The following is a 21,518-nucleotide window of genomic DNA, read 5'->3' on the forward strand; positions in this document are numbered from 1 at the left end:
GCTATAGTGAAACAGAGGCAGCCTTGTACTGAGAGGATGCTTTTTGTTGTAGCGTGTTCAGGGTTATGTGTTCAGGCACTGATTTCCTAACACAAAGGATTTTCCTTGTAAGCCTGAAAATTCTGCATTAATCTGATCTTTAACAATTACTCCTGCATTGTAAATGGAAAAATCTAGAAGAGCTCGCAGGTATGTAGATGAATACAGAGCAATTATATTTTGCACAGCACATAAAGCCAACAAAAACAAAAAATAAAGTCACCCACACACACACTTAAAAATTTTATTTATTTTCACATTGTCGGAGTGCCTTTTTTCTTCTTCTGGTTTTCAACAACATTTCTCCAAAAGGTGCTGAAGGCGACTTTGGCCATGAGCAAAGTGATGGTGAAGTTTCGTCTGTACCATTCTCTGGATATGCAGGAGAAAAGATGGAAAATTCTGTGATATTTACTTCCAAAATGCTGATTACGTACTGAAATGATGTTTTGAAATAAACATTTACATTTAATAATCGTCTATTGGTCGATTATAGCCTAAAACAGTACGGTGAATAACAAAGGCCATTAGACAGGAAAGCAGAAAAAACAAATCACATAAAGAGGTGGTGTCTTTAGGAAGGAAACAAGTTGGTGACTTTGACATGTTTGTTAATAAAAATCTCACTGGAGCCCATTATGTTTGTTCTGTGCGTGCAGATTGGCACAACACAGTTAAACCCCTCCCAGCTGGGGCCCTGGGAGGTACAGCAGCATCATCACCTCGGGGACAGAATAATACAAAAACAACTCACTTGTTATAATTTGCGTGTCGTATTCTATTTCTATCCAAGAAGCTTTTGTAAAATACTGCCATATCCTCACTGCTTAGAGTTCGTCGTCTTCCTGGTTGGGGATTCGGGGGTGGAGTTAAACTCATTTGAAAAGAGACAGACAGAAAAACAAAGAGTTGTTTGTTTCGTATCCTTACCATCTTCTCCTCGGAGACTCAAGCCTTTAGCTTTTAGCTGTGAGATGATGAAAGCATCCTTTTCCTGTAGAGAGCAAAATAAGTGGGTTAGGTTTTTAAATTGACTATAATATAACATAAAAAACATAAACACTTTGAAAAAGGATCCTGAATTAATTTTGTGTGTCTCCCCTGTCTGCTCTCAAGAGAAGGCTGTTCAAAATAAGCATGGTTCTCCTTCAAAACAAGAGTTTTCCCACTTTCGCTACATGTACGCTGTTAGGGAATTACTTCAACCTGCTGGGTCTCCTTTTATACATGACGACTAACCAGTCAGTCTGAAATTAATTGATTAGACTGACTTTGTTTCCCCCACTCAACAAAATTAATTGTCTGAGGGTTCACATATCAGTAATTTAATTTAGAGAACATAACTACAAACTCTTAAGATCTTTTATTTTGTTCTTCTTCAAGCAAACATAAAATAGGACAAAATAACTGAAAACAATGACCCCTAAAAAGTTAGTGCTTCACTAGGGCTGTTTTGATGGACAAAATTATGATCGGGCACCTCAATATTTTGAAAATAATTTTACTTAAGTATCGTATCTTTTTCTATCTATTCCACTTGCTCCCCCACTTTCTTTCTACCGGACACTTGAAAATTTCATCCCAGACTTAGGCTCACATTGCTTTATCTTCCATTTGATAGATGGATACAGCTACCAAACCTGATGCGATATTACTGGGCAGCTCAAATCAGAGCAGGAATATTTTAATTTGTGGAGGGCCATCAAAAAAATTAAAAAATAACCACACAGACCCGGAACCCTTTCCTCAAAAAATACAGTAATGATTTGGCACATTGTTTTGGAATACTTGAGAGAGACTTTTAAGTTATCACTGTTTTCTCCTATCTTTGGTAATGACGAGTTTCAGCCTGGTAGAGCAGACAGTGGGTTTAAAATACATCAATACAAAAACCTTTGTGTCTTACACTCATATTTGAAGGTACCAATGTCTTTTCTCTCGACATCTTTTAAGTCAAAAGTCATCTAAATCATTGCGTTTGCCACTGACTAGGACTGATAGACAATTTAGAGAGAGAGGAAACCATCGCTGGAGTTTTGAGTTAATTAGCCGATTACAGTGGAATTCTATGAGTTTAAAATTATTAACTTTTTGACGATCAAAAGTGTTTACAACCAAAATAACAAAACATAAAGACAAAAAATATTTTATTCTGTGTAAAAAATATTAATTCCACTTTCTAAAATGATTGACAAATTGTATTAAACATTTTATATCATTCTACTTATTTGTCCTTTGCTGCCCTCTGCTGGTTAAAACACAACTCTACACAGAATGGACTTCAGAGTTCGTGATGGTCAAATTGACATTTCTTCTGTAAATAATGTAAATTATCAGCACAACAGTATCTTTCTATTCTTAAATGCCCCCCATATAAACCATCAATTATAGGAGAATATTAAATCCAACCTTGCTGAAGCTGACGTTCTGCTTTGTCCAGAAATCGTTATTCCAATCTTCAGTCTCCTGCCTCAGCTTTCTCAGCTGCTTTTCCACATCAGATTCATTCTCAATGACGCGGTAAACAATGGGCCGCAAATTTGACAGAGGGTTTGGTGGACCGATCCAGTCATGTGCAGGGCTGGGCTCTGGCCTTAATGGAGATACCTAATGCATACATCAAAAAGTAGAATAATGAACAATGAATACATGGTAATTAGACAATAGAAACATAAAAACACAGAACTATTAAAAGTTTAAAACAACCAATGAGAGCACATACACTTCTTTAGCTCTTCCAACTCTTTCTGTGACACCATGATTAGAGTAAATTAAAACATGCAGTCTAGTACAACTCCAATGAAGCGATTCAAACAGCCGGAAACATTTCTAATTGTATTCTACCCCATGCAGATCTCCCTGGAGACATCTTTATTCCTCTAATCGAGCCTGGTTTGCTGACATCCGGGACCTTGCAACAAGAATTCAGACACCTGAAACGTTTCAAAGCAACATCACAAAGACTTCAATGAAAATCTGTGGAGATTTGTGTTCGATCAACACCAAGTAGAATATAACTAAGAAGTAGAGCTAAAGAGAAAACCTGCATGCGCTAATAACAAATTTAAATAAAGAAAAACATACTGTATGTCAGAGAATGACTGAGGATAATAATACCTACTAAATTTCAAATATTTTACCATATTTCAAAAGAAACGTATAGTTGTTCTTTATTTTAAAAACTAGTTGCACATAAAATTGCTACAAAATATATAAATTGGAAAAAATTGAAAAATATTTAAGGAGTGTGAATAATTTTGCAAGGCGCTGCAGCGGTCGCCCTGCGCTTAAAACGGCGGGACAAGAGCTTAACTGAGCAGATAAATAAACACAGCTTATCATTACTCTGCAGACGTCACCATGAGAAGAGCGAGAAGAAAAACAAGAGCCAGGAGTCAGATACCAGAGAAAAGGTACATTTCAATGCTAAACAGAGCTTCTCTTTAACCAAATGACTTAATGAATAGAAGCATAAAATACCATAGATGCATAATAATTCCCATAAAATGAGCTTTATTGACTCAAAGCAAACGCTATAAAAAAAAAAACATTCAAGTATTTAATTGTTTTTGTATATTTATCTGTTGTTTAACCATTGAAGTTTTTCATGACAGTTTTGACGTTTTTTGTTTTTTTTTTATCTACCAAACCCACAGCAAAATAGGTCCAAAAGAGAAATTGAATGTTGAAACTTATGTTTAAAGGTTTGTTCAATGACTTGTTGATAGTAACAGTTGTAAGCAGAAGCTTCTGATTGTTTTTCTTCTTTTTATGAAGGCATTTTTCTTTGTAAATATTTTCTCCAGAGGTTTGAGAAGAGCTCCCAGTAAAGAGCAAACTTTATTAGTTTGATGAGCTTCTTTCAGTACTTTGCTCTGATGCTGTTATCCCAGCAGATGACGGCAGAAGAGATTACACCCTTTATAACAAGAAGTCTTGCATCAAACACTTAAGGACCTCAGCTAGCTTCCTCAAAACCAGTGGAGGTTCTAGACCAAATTTGCCAGGGGGCCAGGAGGGGGCCAGCGTGTTATCATCGGGGCCCAGAAAAGCATGAAATAAAAAACGGATTCAAACACATTAAAATAGCTGCATGAAGTAAAAATTCTATTTAATTAGGTTTAATTAAAATTGTATGTCTTATTAGGTCAATATACAGTAATAATATAGGAATTTTACATATTCTGGACTTAATTTAAATCAAAAATATTCTATAAAATTATTCTAAAATCTGAATTAGAACTCTAGAAAAACTGATAATTTCAACTGTAAAAAATTAGAGCAATTTGTTTTGAAAAAAAAAAAACATTTAGCAGATGAAAACGGATCCTATCTCGCTTCCACTGAAGCTATTGCCTTATTGTTTTTTTTAATAATTAGTAAAACACAATTTGTAAAGAAAAACATGAAATCGATCCAAACGAACTATCAGTAACTATGTCTGTTCAAGCATTTTACAATTATATTCTTCTCTGAGTATTATGTCTTCAGTACAGGGGCCAGGACATGATCTACAGGGGGACTGGCCCCTGTCTAGAACCGCCACTGTGGTGGAGACAGCACTATGGCTAGATTTGAGTCAAATCTAGCCATAGTGCTGTCTCCACCACAGTTTATTATTTCTGAAAATAACAGTGGTCTTCTGGTTATTATCAGGGGGAAATGTGAATGGGGATGATTGTGGACTAAGATTTTAAATCATGTTTTTAAAACAATAAGTACAGTAAATAACTAAAAGTAATTAGAAGTTAATTTCATATCTACATGGCATTGTGTAGACTGAGACTTTAATGACGACCACACCGTTTAAATGATTTACGTAAACATCTTTAAACCATGAAATAAAAGCAGACCTTTGTGATGTTTTTCTGCTCGGAGCTAAAGAGCCGACAGTTCGCTGCTAGCATGCGGTGTGGAAACCAACTGAAGCTCCGCCATGTCGCCGCCATTTCAATAAACTCCTCACTTCTCAGTGTTTGCGATAAAGAATTAAAAACATCGTTGCATTTTGTTACGACAAACACCAGCGTTTTAAATGAGCTGATGCCCTTCTATCTCAACACAGCTGAGTTAAACGTATCTACCCACAAGCGACGCCTATCGATCGGTGTTACCCTAAAACGATTCTCATGCCGTAAAGTGTCGCAAAACAGGACAGAGTGGCCTTGAATAAGTTTAAATAAACTATCTATAAACTAACTATTATTAACCGTTTGTTGCTTGAAGAAAGTAATTTAACAATCCATGCGTTGGTTATATAATATTTTATAAAATCCCAGTTTCAAAGAAAAGTAAGAAAAATCCAACTGTAAACATGACCACAAACTGTTTTATCAGGATACCCTGTGAAAGTGTGAGGTAGTATTTGAAGTAGTAGCTATCAACATGTGCAAATTCCCCCCAAAAAAGGCAAAATGAAAGAACTCTACCCAAACTTTTAGAGAGCTGACACTTTACACCAGGGATCTGCAACTTTTGCAATCCAAAGATCCCCTTTTACATCCTGCCCAGCAATGAACTACATTGTTACTTTTTATTTTTATTTTAGAGATATCTACCAAAGATTGTTTTTTAATAAAAACTGTTCCATTTCAAAAGTTTTAAAATGAAGGGGGGAAAATGTGAAAAGAGAATAAAAGGTTTTTAAATTGGTTGCTGAAATCCCATTAAAGCATTTTGAGGAAAAACTATTTAAAAATCTATATTTCAGTTACATTTAGAGTTTATTTATTTTTGGAAATCCGATGCAACTAGACAGTGTATTAGAATATATATTTTTCCAAAGATTTGCAGCCCTTCATCATTTTCAGCCAAAGGAATGAAGAGCCATTTTCAAGTGTCCAAAAACCCACTTTGAGCAACAGGTTGCAGACCCCTTGCTTTAGACAAATAAAGCAAACTGAGTTATTATGATGCTATTTTAACTTTATAGCATTTATTCATCAATGTATTTATATTGTTACACTAAAAGTGCCTCTCTTTTTCATGCTATCATTTCCAGTTCTAAAAATTAAAGATTAGAAATATATTTGATCTGGCAAACAAAAAAACAACTTCTGAAAAAAATAACAAAATGTCATAAAAAAAACGTAACAAATACTGCAATAAGTTAATTCCAAAGAAAAAGACTAAAAGAAAAATCTTTCAAACCTAAGCAAGTAAAAATGTCCACAAAGCTAAATTAAGGTAATAAAAATAAGTATTCAGTAGGTAAAGGGAAGGGAAAAAACACGGTGTAATTTTAATAAATTTGTAAAAACTAAGAAAAGGAAAAAATGTTGTAGAAATCTTGGGCTGATACATTTAATTTGATTAATCTTTTGCTATCAGATTATTAATCACAAAAATAATCGACAAATGAATCAATTAACATAATCATTAGTTGCAGCTCCAGTGATATCCTATTACTTTTTAATAACTGTTCTACTTTATTTAATGGTGTAGTAATATAAAGGTAAAAGCCACTGTCATGTATAATTTCAATAAGCTTCCATTTTCTCTGAACAAAACTGTTGCTTTTAAACTGCATTAAAGAAGTTCTTCCATGAAATAAAAGACTGTTACAAACATACCTGAGACAAGCTTTTGTGTAAACATAATTTTTAGCTTCATGGAGGCCTAGCTGTATTAATATTAAATTAAACTGTAAGGTTTGTCAATCTTATAGGAATAGAAAAAATATATTTGCAAATCCTAAATTTTCCTGTTGGAAAATGAAATCTGCATCTCCAAAAAGTTGGTCAGCTGCAGGAAGCATGAAGTGCTCTAAAACTTCCTGGTATGTGGCTGCGTTGACCCTGGACCTCAGAAAACACAATGGACCAACACCAGCAGATGACATGGCACCCCAAACCATCACTGACTGTGGAAACTTTACACTGGACTTCAAGCAACGTGGATGAAGTGCCTCTCTTCTTTTCCTCCAGACTCTGGGACCTTGATTTCCAAAGGAAATGCAAAATTTACTTTCATCAGAGAACATGACTTTGGACCACTCACCAGCAGTCCAGTCCTGTTTCTCTTTAGACGCTTCTGACGCTGTCTGTGGTTCAAGAGTGGCTTGACACAAGGAATGCGACAGCAGAAACCCATGTCTTTCATACGTCTGTGTGTGGTGGTTCTTGAAGAACTCACTCCAGCTGCAGTCCACTCTTTGTGAATCTCCCCCACATTTTTGAATGGGTTTTGTTTCACAATCCTCTCCAGGGTGCGGTTATCTCTCTTGCTTGTAGACTTTTTTCGACCACATCTTTTCCTTCCCTTCGCCTCTCTATTAATGTGCTTGGACACTGAGCTCTGTGAACAGCCAGCCTCTTTAGCGATGACCTTTTGTGTCTTGCCCTCCTTGTGCAAGGTGTCGATGGTCGTCTTTTGGACAACTGTCAAGTCAGTAGTCTTCCTCATGATTGTGTAGCCTATAGAACTAGACTGAAAGACCATTTAAAGGCTTTTGCAGGTGGTTTGAGTTAATTAGCTGATTAGAGTGTGGCACCAGGGGCCATCAATTTTGAACCTTTTCACAATATTCTAATTTTCTGATATGATGAATTTGAGATTTTCATTTGTTGTCATTTGTAATCATCAAAATTAAACAAAATAAACATCTGAAATATATGAGTTTGTATGTAATGTATGAATATAATATACAAGTTTCACTTTTTAAATGGAATTACTGAAATCAATCTACTTTTTCATGATATTCTAATTTTATGACCAGCACCTGTATATATATATATATACACTATATTGCCAAAAGTATTTGCTCACCCATCCAAATTATTGGAATCAGGTGTTCCAATCACTTCCATGGCCACAGGTGTATAAATTCAAGCACCTAGGCATGCAGACTGTTTTTACAAACATTTGTGAAAGAATGGGTCGCTCTCAGGAGCTCAGTGAATTCCAGCGTGGAACTGTGATAGGATGCCACCTGTGCAACAAATCCAGTCGTGAAATTTCCTCGCTCCTAAATATTCCACAGTCAACTGTCAGCTGTATTATAAGAAAATGGAAGTGTTTGGGAACGACAGCAACTCAGCCACGAAGTGGTAGGCCACGTAAACTGACGGAGCGGGGTCAGCGGATGCTGAAGCGCATAGTGCGAAGAGGTCGCCAACTTTCTGCAGAGTCAATCACTACAGACCTCCAAACTTCATGTGGCCTTCAGATTAGCTCAAGAACAGTGCGCAGAGAGCTTCATGGAATGGGTTTCCATGGTCGAGCAGCTGCATCCAAGCCATACATCACCAAGTGCAATGCAAAGCGTCGGATGCGGTGGTGTAAAGCACGCCGCCACTGGACTCTAGAGCAGTGGAGACGCGTTCTCTGGAGTGACGAATCGCGCTTCTCCATCTGGCAATCTGATGGACGGGTCTGGGTTTGGCGGTTGCCAGGAGAACGGTACTTGTCTGACTGCATTGTGCCAAGTGTAAAGTTTGGTGGAGGGGGGATTATGGTGTGGGGTTGTTTTTCAGGAGCTGGGCTTGGCCCCTTAGTTCCAGTGAAAGGAACTCTGAATGCTTCAGCATACCAAGACATTTTGGACAATTCCATGCTCCCAACTTTGTGGGAACAGTTTGGAGCTGGCCCCTTCCTCTTCCAACATGACTGTGCACCAGTGCACAAAGCAAGGTCCATAAAGACATGGATGACAGAGTCTGGTGTGGATGAACTTGACTGGCCTGCACAGAGTCCTGACCTCAACCCGATAGAACACCTTTGGGATGAATTAGAGCGGAGACTGAGAGCCAGGCCTTCTCGTCCAACATCAGTGTGCGACCTCACAAATGCGCTTCTGGAAGAATGGTCAAAAATTCCCATAAACACACTCCTAAACCTTGTGGACAGCCTTCCCAGAAGAGTTGAAGCTGTTCTAGCTGCAAAGGGTGGACCGACGTCATATTGAACCCTATGGATTAGGAACGGGATGTCACTTAAGCTCATATGTGAGTCAAGGCAGGTGAGCAAATACTTTTGGCAATATAGTGTATATATATATATATATATATATATATATATATATATATATATATATATATATATATATATATATATATATATATATAATCCATAATCAACGGATTCAATATCAATCAAGTCTAATTTACACAAATCAACATAGAAAGAATTAAATTAAATTCTCTTTGAATTCAAGAAAATCTCTATCTTTTTGGAAAGATGGATAAAACAAAAAAATGCTATTTTACAAACATTTCTAGAGATGTCCTAGCATTTGGGGTATTATTAAATAGAACCAATAATAACTCTGTTATGTTTGGTTTAAAAAAAATAACCCCAGTCTTTAAAGCTTTTTTTTTTTTTTTTATTGACTCCCATTCAATCTTTAAAATATGTTGAGATATGTAGAGACCTATATAAATTGTTAATTGAATTTCCAATATTTCCAATATTTTATTTTTATATTGTTTTTTCTTTCTATTTAATCTAGATATACATTTCTTACATCCACATATATTTACACACATTTGTTCTTACATGCTTTATTAAATAAAGCGTAGGTAAAATAAAAGAGAATTGCTCTTTTTTCGACGTTAGGTCGAAAAGCTGTGATTTTGCCTTATTTAACCCAGCTGCTTGTTGTTACTTGTTCTAATAACGTTTTTTTATAAAAAAAAAAAAAAAAAAAAAAAAAAAAACAGCGAGCCCTTAAAGAATTAATGTTGGCCAACAAAAACTAACGCATGGTTTTAAAAATTCGTAAAACCGCTTAACAGAAACTCGGTACTTCATTGTCCTTTCTTTAGTGTAAGGAAAAATGTATTCGTGTTTCATAAATATATTTCAATAAACATTTCTTTTTTTTAACATTTAAGCAACTTAGTTAAATTCTATCTGTATGGAAAAGGCTAACTCCGGAAACCCTGGCATGTGGATGGTCGTTTGGTGCATGGCGCGTGTTTTGAAGCTGCTTATGGAGAAATGTCTTGGGCCGTGAGTAGTGAGGAAACAGGAAGCGATTCTTGTGGGATGGAAGAGGGAAATAGTGACAATGAAGGTTGGAAGATAGCAACATCAAAAAATGAGAAAAAGCGGAAAAAACAGAGATCAGTTCAAGGGGAATCTAGTTCAGAACAATCCAGTGATGATCATTCCATACATTCCACAGCACAACAAAATGAATTCAAAGTCATATTCAAAGTCGTTAATCAGGCAGACTCTTTTACAAATTGGAATCCGGTTCACTTAACAAAAACCATCAATAAACTTGTCGGAGAAGTCAGAGGTGCCAGAATTCTGTACAGTGGAGACCTGCTAATTATCTGCAGAGACAGCGCCCAGCAAGGCAAAGCAATACGGATCAACAAAATTGACGGGATAAGAGTTCAGTGCAGCTTAATGGAGAACAAAAAGTTCAGCAGGGGAGTCATTGGAGGAGTTCCTCTAAAAATTTCTGAAAAAGAGATTCTGGAAAACATAAGAGGTGCAAAAGTAAAAGAAGTAAAACGGTTAAAAACAACAAGAAACGGAGAAAGATCTGACAGTTTATCTGTGCTAATTAAATTCGAAGAAGAGCAATTACCAAGCAAAGTATTCATCGGTTACATAAGCTATAATGTCAAAATCTACAATCCTCCACCATTGAGATGTTTCAAATGCCAAAAATTCGGTCACATTGCAGCAGTTTGTAAAGGGAAACAGAGGTGTGGAAGGTGTGCAGGAGAACATGAGTACGGAAAATGTGGAAAAGAAGCTAAAATAAAATGCTGTAATTGTGGTGGAGAACATACTGCTGCCTATCGCGGCTGTGAAGCAAGCAAAAGGTCTGAGGAAATTAAAAAAATGAAATTTGAGCTCGGAATAACCTACGCTGAAGCTGCAAAAAGGATCCCATCTCAGTCAGGAAAACCCAAACCTACAGTTCAACACACAGCAAATTCCAAACCTCTAGAGAAATCTCTAAAAATTGATGAAGACTCACTTATTGTTAAAAAGACAAATTTTGTTCTTTTCATGGTAGAAGTTATTAATTGTACTGCACAGACAACAAAAAAAAACGGAAAAAATCAAAATAATAGTGAAGGCTGCAGAAAAATATCTGGACATTAAAGATTTGAACTGGGAGATGGTTGGAAGTATGATGGGAGGACCGATGGGACCATCAGAAACTGGCAGAGTTAAGATGACCTAGAGTAAATTAAAATTATATGGGCAAATGTGATTTAGTATTATGTTGGTTTAAGTTACACAGGTTTTTTTTTTTTTTTTTTTTTTTTTTTTTTTTTTTTTTTTTTTTTTTTTTTTTTTTTTTTTTTTTTTTTTGGGGGGGTGAATCGTTTCCTGTTTTCTTGTTATACTCCATATCAGTTGGTGGCGGTAATGCACAATTCACAAGTCTGCCAACCGCCATAAAATCCCATAAGAAGAAGAAGAAGAAGGCTAACTCCGCGTTAGCTCAAACAGCTGAGCTGGAAGGTAAATGCTAGAAGGTAGCTAGGTAAGCTAATGTTATGCTTTAATCAGCGGAGGGGAGAGGATTTCCGCAACAGGTCAGATGGCTGTACGCTGGCTATGCAGGTAAGATGAAGCTGGTGGTGTTTTGGTTCAGGTTGATAATTGAAGTGTAATACACCGCCTCTGTTCCAGTAGGTAGGGCAGAGTCAGGTGATCCTCCTTCACACACAATGGCTTTAACTCAGCATGGAGGCTGCTCCTTTTGTTCATTTATTTGAAATCCTCCTTAAAGTGCACAATCTACAATTAATAAAAAAAATGTAACCTTAAATGGTAGAGTAAGAGAGAAAACTCCAGATTTATTTAGTTTCAGCGATTGGGCTTTTAGCAAATCGGATTGCAGTCCGTCATAAAAATGTCATGTTGGGTGTAGGATGGTGTGATTTATTTTTTTATTGCAAAACAGGCGGTTCAGAAAGATTAGCTGCGATTTAGTATCTGTTGAGCATGAAGGGAAGGATCCTGTTATAGTACTGGAGCACATCAGTTTATTCAGCTTAAGAAACGTTGAGTGTAAAAATATGCTATAGATGATCTAACTAGATACTGCTGAGCATATCTGGTGTGTGGAGAAGAGATGGTAGCTGTATAATTCAATGCTCAAAACATCCTAGATTCTGTTTCAGTGTATTTCTGTAGCTCCAATTCACGACACATGTCATCTCAAGGCACTTTACAGATCATCCAGTCACATTGATTCAAAGTTTTCTATCTAAGGAAAACCAGTTGATTGCATTGAGTCATTGACTCTGATGCAATCCCTCACAGTAAGCATGCTTGTAGCGACAGTGGAGAGGAAAAGTTCCCTTTTAACAGGAAGAAATCTCCAGCAGAACCAGGCTCTGTTGAGGCCGACTGGGGTTCAGGGAGACAGAAGCAGAGATACAAAAAGCAGCTGTAAAAGGCAGCCCCTTCCAGGAAAAACACAGCCAGGCAGACGAGCTCTGAGCCAGCTCCCATGTCAGAGGATGAAGAGAGCACATGCAGCCAGTCACAGGCAGAGAAACAGGACTACAGAGGAAAACAGGCCGATCTCCAACATCTATAAACAAAGGTGTTGATGGCAGCAGCTCTGCTGATATTTCTTTCCAGAATGGAGTCACAGCAGTAGATCGGAATAAATGAAATACTTTCATTGAAATTTTTTTTGTTCAAAGTTGAATGTACCAGCAAAGCTCATCAATGGAAATCAATTTTATTTAGCAATGGAGTCCTTGATTTGGAGTTACTCCTCTCTAACTTAGAGTATTACTCTAAGTTAGAGAGGAAAAACAGACTACATGCTTAGAACAGGTCAAAATGAGGCTCAGTGTTGTGTGTGGCCTCCATGTACCTGTATGACCTCCCTATAATGCCTGGGCATGCCACTGATGAGGGGCTGGATGGTCTCTGGAGGGTTCTCCTCCCAGACCTGGATTGAAGTATCCACCAACTCCTGGAAAGTCTGTGGTGCAACGTTACGTTGGTAGATGGATTGAGACCTGAGGTCTCAGATGTGTTCAATCGGATTAGGCTCTGGGGGAATTTCTGACACACTCCAGCCATATAGCTTTGTCCTGCATTTAGAGGAACCCAGGGCCAACTGCACCAGCATATGGTCTCACAAAGGGTGTGAGGACCTCATCTCGTTACCTAATGGCAGTCATGCTACCTTGGGTCAGCACATGGAGGCTGTGCAGGTCTCCAAAGAAATGCCACACCAACCCACTGCCAAACGGTCGTGCTGAAGGATGTTTTAGGCAGCAGATCACTCTCCATCGTGTCTCCAGACTCGGTCAAGTCTGTCACAATCGCTCAGTGTGAACCTGCTTTCATCTGTGAAGAGCACAGGGCGCCAGTGGCAAATTTGCCAAACCAGCCAAGTGTTGTGTGCAGCGCTGGGCTGTTAATAAAGCCCTATCTGTGGACATTGGGCCCTCTTACCATCCTCATAAAGCCGGTTTCTAACCCCCTTTGTGCAGACACATGTACATTTGTGTGCAGGGCTCTGGCAGTGCTCCTCCTGTTCCTCCTTGCACAAAGGTGGAGGTAGCGGTCCTGCTGCTGGGTTGTTGCCCTCCTACAGCCTCCTCCACGTCTCTTGGTGTGCAAGAAGGTCCAGCAACACCGATGCATCGGTGCATTCATCAAGCCCATAGAGCAAAACACTGTATTGGTGCTGTCCTGTCATTTCAAGGAAGTCATGTGACCGATACAGGAGCTGTTTCCAACTGACTGACTCACTAAACTGTGTTTAAAAACGTATCTGCCAACATGATGCATCTGCTAAAAAAAAATGTCTCACCTTTTTTTTCGGTTTATCATTAAAATTATCAACAATTTTGGAGCACCCTAAAAGGAATAGCAACGTTTCAGCTGTTGTGTTTTATTTTAATTTTCTCATTGTGTCATACTTTTCCTCTCGATTATCACTCAGCTTATCTGAATTAAAGTTAATTTCAATTGACTTTTAGTGTTTTTACTGTACTTATTTTTTTAAATATGATTTAAAATCCTAATCCACAAGCGTCCACATTCACATTTTCCCCTAAATTTTTTGTTTGTTTGCATTATTTATTGGCTGCATCTAAAAATATCAAAAATATTTTCAATTTAAACATAGATATGAAATAATAGAATATAATCTACAATAACTTATATTATATCATTGTAGTAGGTCATCAAATCAATTCAGTTTAGTTTGTCCAGTAAACTGCCTGTAGTATCTTTAAATGTCCAGCAGGTGTCAGTATACTGTTAGACTATCAACGCAGCTTCAATAAAAAACGCTTCAATATTCTTCATTAACGCATCACTAGATTTAGTTTAATTGGTTATACTGTGTTTTTAAGCGTTCCCTTTATATTTATTTTAGCAGTGTAGTTGTATATGGTTTTATTCAAATTAAAGGCACCGGAGTGCCCGAGGCAGTAAATGGGTGGACGCGATCATCCGTCAGACCAAAGAAGAAGAAGAGGCCCGTGTCGAGGGAGGGGCGGAACCAGTCTGACCGCAGTCAGTTAGTCAGTCAACGAGAGGAGAGTCGGTAGTAAAGCTCACCGGGAACATAACAGAAATCCCTGCTTTAGTTGCTGGATGCCCTTTATTTGCCGGCCGATCCGGCTGATGGAAACAGAGCTCCGTGAAAATGTGCGCGAATGTGCTCGGCGTGTTGAAAAGGTGAGAGATACCGATGGTGTGTGTCTGTGTGTGGGGCTGACAGCATCTGGAGATGCTTGGAGGGGTGTGAGCGTGTTTCTTATCCCTTAGCAACAAGCCGACAGATCGGGGGGGATTCCGCTGTGACATAATGCGCAATTTCCCTGTAGCAGGACCTGATGGCGCAAGGTGGAGGTTTAGACAGGAGGTGGAGGATTACATGTGACCTGTAGCCCTTCATGCTACATAGAAACAACGTGTGCCTCTATCTTTGTGGGGAATATTGGGTTTTGGAAGCTCTGATCTCTCATTTTTCATCTACTGTTCTGTTAATGCCCATTCCCTCTTACATAATCAAATGTTAATTCCAAATATTATTTAATATAAGATGCGCCACGCTGTGGATAAAACAGTGGTTCTGTGTACAGATCAGTAACCCTGCTCTTAAGGATATGGGCTGATGATGACAGCCTACTGTTAGCAGGGGCGGATTTAAGAAAGTTGGGGCCCTAGTCAAAGACAGAGAGGGGGCCCTCTGAATTGAGAACACATAAAACAGACCAATTATATAGATAGAGAAATGTTAATACTGTAGAATAGACATACATTATTTGTTCTACAATTTGTCTCTCTTCTTTTACCTTTTCTTGTTGTTTTACTTTCTATGTTTTGTACTCAGCTGATTTTCATGCTATCCCAAAAGGAATGAAAGATTTTTTCTAAGCACTTAACTTAACTGATTGCTCCTTCGTGTGTTTCGAAAAAGACGACGGCAAAAGTAAATAACACAGTCCTCCTTTTCAATGTAAACAAGCCACGATCTGCTTATCGGTTCTCCATTTTTCATTTGTATGAAATAGCAGTTGCATGAATCATGACAGCAGGCAAGACAGCAGGAGGCGGGTTACCAATCTACTTGCTCTGGAGAGCAGAGTTCGCTGCTTTTAGATGTTGTTGAGAAAGTCTCCAGTAAAATAAAAGTACTAGAGGGGTCTAAAAAGTCGCTAAATATAGCGACAAAAGAGCTAAGTTTGCAACACTGCTCTTCGCACCGTTTCAAATGGTTTGCTGCTTGTTTGGACCTTTCTGAACATGTGCAGCAAATGGACTGATCCAATTTGATGGACACTGAAGGGGGGCTGAGACACACTTAATATTATAAGCGTTCTGATGGCCTTTTTATTTTAGGTTTTTTTTTATCAATAACATGTAAAAGGAGTTTTATGGGGCCCCCAGGAACTTGGGGCCCTAGGCAACTGCCCAGTACTGCCTAATGGTAAATCCCCTCTGCCTATTAGAACCACGTTTTTCTCTCTGTTCCAACACATCAGGTCCAGCATGATTAGCACCACAGCATGCCAGCAATTCCTCCAGAAAGTCTGCTAATTACCGGTATGTATTTATTTAGGTTGACTGAAACAGCAGATAAAAACCTTAACCTGCAGTAAAGGAGGCTTTCTTCATGCAGGCTGGACTTCTCTGCCTCACATTGCTTGTGGCACATTTCATCCTGAATGAATTATTTTGATCAATGGCTTTGTTTTTAGCCCACCCTGCCAGGTCTGTGGACTACAATAGAAATACAATTTTATATCTTATAGAAAAAATGATATTGACAATATTAATATTTAGAATTACAATATTCTTTTTGATCAAAATAAAACACAATTTTCAACACCCCTCTCCTAAATTCACTCTATCAAAAACATCGATAGAGTGAATTTTGTTCCATTATAGTTGCAAGCAAAGAACACATTTTCTAAATTAAAATTTTGACGAAAAATGGAATCCACAGATGAACATTTGAAAATAAATAAAAACAAGGATTTCACCGCAACTTTGCCGTTTACTCAGATTTAGCCATTTTCTAAATTATTCTTTTTTTATTATTTTATTGCTCTATTGATTGTTCTTTGGTATTTCCTCATTCATGAAATTTCTCAAGAAGGCAAATAGCGTTAATTAAAGGGTTGTGTTTAGCATCAGATTTAAAGGAATTTTTGTTTTTATTTCTCACTTCATCTTTTTGCATTTACTTTTATATAATTTATATTACATGATTTATACAATTCATTGACTTCATAATGAATATGCAGTGAGATGTGCCTATTTTTTATTATAAGTTAAAGTAACATACCTATGCTTTGAAACAGCAAGTGTTTGTCAAAGTGATTAATTTATCTTTTTTTTGAAAGTCTTAAGTCCCCCTGAAAATGAGAACATCATTGTTGTTCGATGCCGTAGCGCGTATATTGTTTCCATTGCGACCGGTCTAACTAGGGAGTACTAATATGGCCGGAGGCTTCACTTCAACCCTGTACTACCAACAGACGATCAGCAATCCGTTGAATAAATAGAGATCAGTGGGTTCCACCCTGTCACAGATTGGGACCAATTAAGGATTCAATGAGCCCATTAATGAAACAACTTGTTGATGTTAAGATGATATTTGTTTGTTCTTCAAGTTGCTGATCCAATTCAGCAAGTAACCTTTAATGAAGGGAAAGATCCAACAAATCTGTCTTTTTAGGCTAATTGCTACTAAATCTACTTTCATTGTGCTTTTCTTTCAGCCTCTTTGGGAAGCCTTTTGATGGCGGAAAAAGGATGGACCATGGTGGTCCACAGGACCAGCAGCAGCATCCAATGGAGCAGCAGCAGCCGTACCACATGCAACACCCTGCAATGATGAGGCTGTATGAGGTCCAGAAAGAGGTCGCAACTTTGGGGCCGCAGGTCTGCACCTTCAGCGGCCTGCAGAACGACCGGGACTACAAGCGAATGGAGCGCGAGCTGACTCAGCTGCTGTTGCAGGTGGACCAGGTGGACACAGAGGGAAAACTTGAGCTCCAAGGAGCACGCAAGAGAGCAGCACAAGAGGTGGAGGGCCTCCTGCGATATCTGGAGGAGAACGCCTCCCATCCGTCTCGCCTGGCCATCGAAGAGCTGAGCAATGCAGCGCGGCAGCTGGTGGATGAGCGGGTGGTGGCGCCACAGCGAGCAGGCGCGGTGGCGGAGATAAATGACGAGCTGGTGGACGCCCTTCAGGAGCTGATTCTGAGGCTCACTCAGATTAAGACTGAGGGCAGGGTGCCGCTCCGGAAAGCGCGATACCGTGCGCTCACACGGCTGTGTGCCGTGCAGGAAGTGCTTGAAGGCCGCACGCCGCAGCAGACGCTCTCTCTACCGCTGTCAGGGGACACCCACGAAGCTGTAAACCGTATCAACCAGGTCATGGTGAAGGTGAGCATGGCTCGCAGCCAGCTTCTAGCACTGCTGATGGGGTTGAGTGGGAGGGACAGCTGTGCGCACCTGTCTCGCATCCTCACAGAACTGCAGGTGGAGCTGGACGCCCTGGACGTCTCTGGGAATGCAGCAATCCGAAATTACAGGAAACAGGTCGTGGAGGAAATAAACGGGCTCCTAAAACACCTGGACCTGGAGGGAGAGGGAGATGACACTCGCAGGTACATCTCAGTTTCTAATTAACGCTGATAAGATGGAACTCCCTCACTGTCTGAATCTATTACCATCTAATGATGGTGGTTCTGTTTTTGCTGTTGGTCGGGTTCTAAATGAGAATTTTAGTATAAGAATAAAAAAATCCATAAATGCCTTTGTTCAATATGCACTGACAGCCGCTGCTGGTACACAGTCATCCTCTTGTCTGTATTCTGGTTTAACCTGAATTTGTGTCAAATGGGTAGAAGGGGTTAAACTTTCATAGAGGGCAGTATTTCTCATGTAGATGAAAGATTATTAAAATTCTGGTTTAAATGCCCCCAGAAAATACTCAGTGCTTCACCTTCTAGAGATCTTTTTTTTTTTTTTTTTTGACACTTAAAATGGAAAACCTTTTTTTTATATCGCTATGCTTACCCAGAACTCCTCAAGTGGAGTAGTTTTAGCTTCACCTGTTTAAATTCTCTATAAAATTGTCTTTAAGGAAGCTTTTCCCATCCAATTATTAATCGATTGATCCATCCATCCATTTTCCGTCATGCTGGGTTGCTTGCTATCTCCAGCTGTCTATGGTTGAGAGGCGGGGTCCACCCTGGACAGGTTGCCAGTCCATCGCAGGGCGACACAGAGACAAACAGGACAAACAACCATTCAGGCACAAACTCACACCTAAGGACAATTTAGAGAAGCCATTTAACCTAGAAGTGATATTTTTGGACTGTAGGAGGAAGCCGGAGTACCTGGAGAGAACCCATGTATACTCAGGGAGAACATGCAGAAAGACCCTGAGCCAGGAATCGAACGCGAAACCTTCTTGCTGCAAGGCAGCAGTTCTACCCACTACTGCCTACTCCCACGCTAATCGATTAATCAAAAACTGAATTGAAAGTATAATAAATGGCAAAATAATTGTTAACTTTAGTCCCAATAAGCTAAAATGATGTCCACATTTATTTATGACTGGATATTTCTAAATGTATAACTAATCTTATGAAATGTATCTCCATATCTATAAGCCTGTTAAAAAACAGAACAACCCACCTGCTAAGACATTATATATTCCATTCCAGTTATTTTCTTATCACACTTAAAACACATTTATTAGAATTGAAAATGTAAAATAGTCTGTAAAAAATGTTTGTTAAACATAAAGTGGTATCTGTGACTCTTAAGGTCAGGACTGGTAGCCTCGATATCCATGAAGTAGCTTGTGCCGCTTCCACACAGAGCCTGGTTGACCCGCTAAATCACGTAACACCATTGAATGCAACGTACGGACGTCAATATTACACTGATCGATCACATTTCTGTTGGAAACAAAATGAGAAAAAGTTCCAATTTGTTCGTACAGTTTATATATTGTTTGATTAACCTTCACTGCTGATAACCCTGTGCTTATTTTTCTAGATACGACTTGGCCCAGAACAACTCCATCCGTGAAATCGAGGCTGTGCGAGCTCATGTCTCCCACTTGCGAGAAGGCGTTCTGCGACACTGTGTGATGGGTGACCTCAGCTTTAGGCCCAAAGCTGAGCTGCAGAGCCTTCTGACACACCTGGACCAGGTGGACACGGCTAAAAACCCGTGCATCAGAGAGGCCCGCCGTCGCGCTGTGGTAGAGGTCCAAGCCGTCATCACCTTCCTGGACCTACGCGAGGCCTTGGCGTGTCGTCAGCCGGGCCCTGATGAGCACCCGTCGCATCAGGCTGTTTGGATGGTCCTGGGGAGCCTGTCTGACCTACAGGCCCAAGTGCTGGGTTTTGACGGCAAGCGGGTCGACAAGAGCTACATGATCCTGGAGGAACTGCTGACCAAACAGCTGCTGGCGCTGGACGCCGTGGATCCGCAGGGCGATGAGTCAACGAAGATGGCAAGAAAGCAAGCGGTGAAGTTTGCCCAGAACATTCTCAACTACCTGGACATGAAGACAGACGAGTGGGAGTATTAACGGGAAACGACACTGGGTTGGATGATGGTAGCAGAGGAAAGGTAGCTGAAGATAGCACTGATCCGAAGTGGTGTGTAATCATTCCGATTGCTGTAAATATTGCCCAAAATACCCAGAATCCACTGCAGCAGACCTTTTTTTTGTCCCTCTGTAGTAGTCAAAGCCAACCCATCAGAAAACAGACATCCTTTTGTAAAACACACGTATTGTTGAGTGTGAGTTTCCTAATGCGCGTGTCACAGTTGCTTCTTGCTGTCAGAAGTCTGCAGCCAAAACGCTCATCTTCTGCTCCCTTCACAGAGTAAAGTGTTCAGTTTGATTGATTGTGAAGCAGCAGTCCCTTTGATTAACTTCACTTTCCGTTGCTAATGGAAACAGCTGGTTAAACGCTAGCAGTACGAGGTGAAGCTGTTCTGTAGGACTGAAACAACAGACCCGAGCCTCTTTTGTTTGAGTTTTCTGCATTTTCTACAAATTGTAGAGGGTCAGGTTGCAGGAATATAAACAGAATGAATTAAATCAGGATTCAAACAGCTGCAATTACAGGATAAAGATTAGCTGATGAATCTAAAGCCACTCTCTACCAAAGAGGCACAGACTCCTTAAAGGAAAAGTTCGCTCATATTCAGAATTCAAACTTCTGAAAATAATTTAAATATGAAATTATTATACTGTTCAATAAATGAAGTGTTTTTAATTAAGAGTAATTTTCATTTGAACGTGCTTTACTGAAGGCATCCATGTTTGTCAAAGAACACTACTGCCACCTACTGGTTTGTGACGTCACAGTGCGGTATCGGCTGTTGATCAAGTCCCAGTGCTGTTTCTGGTGTTTGTCACAAAGCGCTATTATCCAAGTCATCTGAAAACATTCTTCTTCCAAATGTTGGCTACATATTACTTGTTTTTTCTCTGGCCAGAATCCAACAACGAACCCGTCCGTGGAGGATCATGAATCAGAAAGGTGAAATAACAAATTTCTTTTCCCACTTTTACCCGATGTATTCCAACATCCAACTGCCATGCACGTGGGCGTTGCCAGTTTAACTATAGCTCTGGTGAATTTCAGTGGTGAAGTCCTCTGGAAATCTCAAAGTCTAGTAGCTCCCATTGATTTTGCTCGTAAAGCGGGAAGAATGGCGCTAGGCTTACCGCACCGTGACGTCACTGCCGGAAGATGTCAGGAGGGAGGTGTTACTATATTTGGGCAAAAATGGCCGCTCCCAGACTCCGTGATCGCAAAAGTATTAGTTTTAGGTATAGATAATGATCAATTGATCATTCCTTGCTGAGCGGACTTTTCCTTTAAATCTTGGTGATGCTTCTTAAACCTGATAAATGCAGCTGGAAACTTAAAAGCTTGTTTCCAATGTTGTAATAAAATAAGACCTGTCACTGTTTGGCCTGTAGTACCACCAAAATCTCCCATAATAAGATTTAGTCCCAACAGTTGATGAAG

The 21,518-nt window shown here is 39.3% G+C and overlaps 2 protein-coding genes across 4 annotated transcripts; one reads left to right on the forward strand and one right to left on the reverse strand.

Annotated features, from left to right (window-relative positions):
• Positions 1-269: 269 nt before the first annotated feature.
• On the reverse strand, positions 270-5,158 carry LOC119776103 (cytochrome c oxidase assembly factor 8). Its single transcript, XM_038274346.1, has 5 exons — positions 4,893-5,158; positions 2,449-2,646; positions 970-1,033; positions 794-884; positions 270-411 (listed from the first exon to the last, which is right to left on the reverse strand). The coding sequence occupies exons 1-5, from the start codon at positions 4,986-4,988 to the stop codon at positions 294-296; spliced, it is 567 nt and encodes a 188-aa protein (XP_038130274.1). The 5' UTR covers positions 4,989-5,158; the 3' UTR covers positions 270-293.
• On the forward strand, positions 3,397-20,638 carry bag5 (BCL2 associated athanogene 5). Of its 3 annotated transcripts, XM_038274336.1 has the most exons (4): positions 9,821-9,904; positions 11,436-11,574; positions 17,223-18,116; positions 19,519-20,638. In XM_038274336.1, exons 2-4 carry the CDS (start codon positions 11,552-11,554, stop codon positions 20,057-20,059), a joined length of 1,458 nt encoding a protein of 485 aa, XP_038130264.1. In that variant the 5' UTR covers positions 9,821-9,904; positions 11,436-11,551; the 3' UTR covers positions 20,060-20,638. The 3 variants fall into 3 exon arrangements, with proteins under 3 accessions (XP_038130248.1, XP_038130264.1, XP_038130256.1); XM_038274320.1 differs by lacking the exons at positions 9,821-9,904; positions 11,436-11,574 and adding an exon at positions 3,397-3,452; XM_038274328.1 differs by lacking the exons at positions 9,821-9,904; positions 11,436-11,574 and adding an exon at positions 14,475-14,670.
• Positions 20,639-21,518: the final 880 nt, after the last annotated feature.

This window comes from Cyprinodon tularosa, unplaced genomic scaffold (assembly GCF_016077235.1).
Source record: "Cyprinodon tularosa strain WSP-4 unplaced genomic scaffold, ASM1607723v1 ctg120, whole genome shotgun sequence".
Classification (NCBI taxonomy): domain Eukaryota; kingdom Metazoa; phylum Chordata; class Actinopteri; order Cyprinodontiformes; family Cyprinodontidae; genus Cyprinodon; species Cyprinodon tularosa.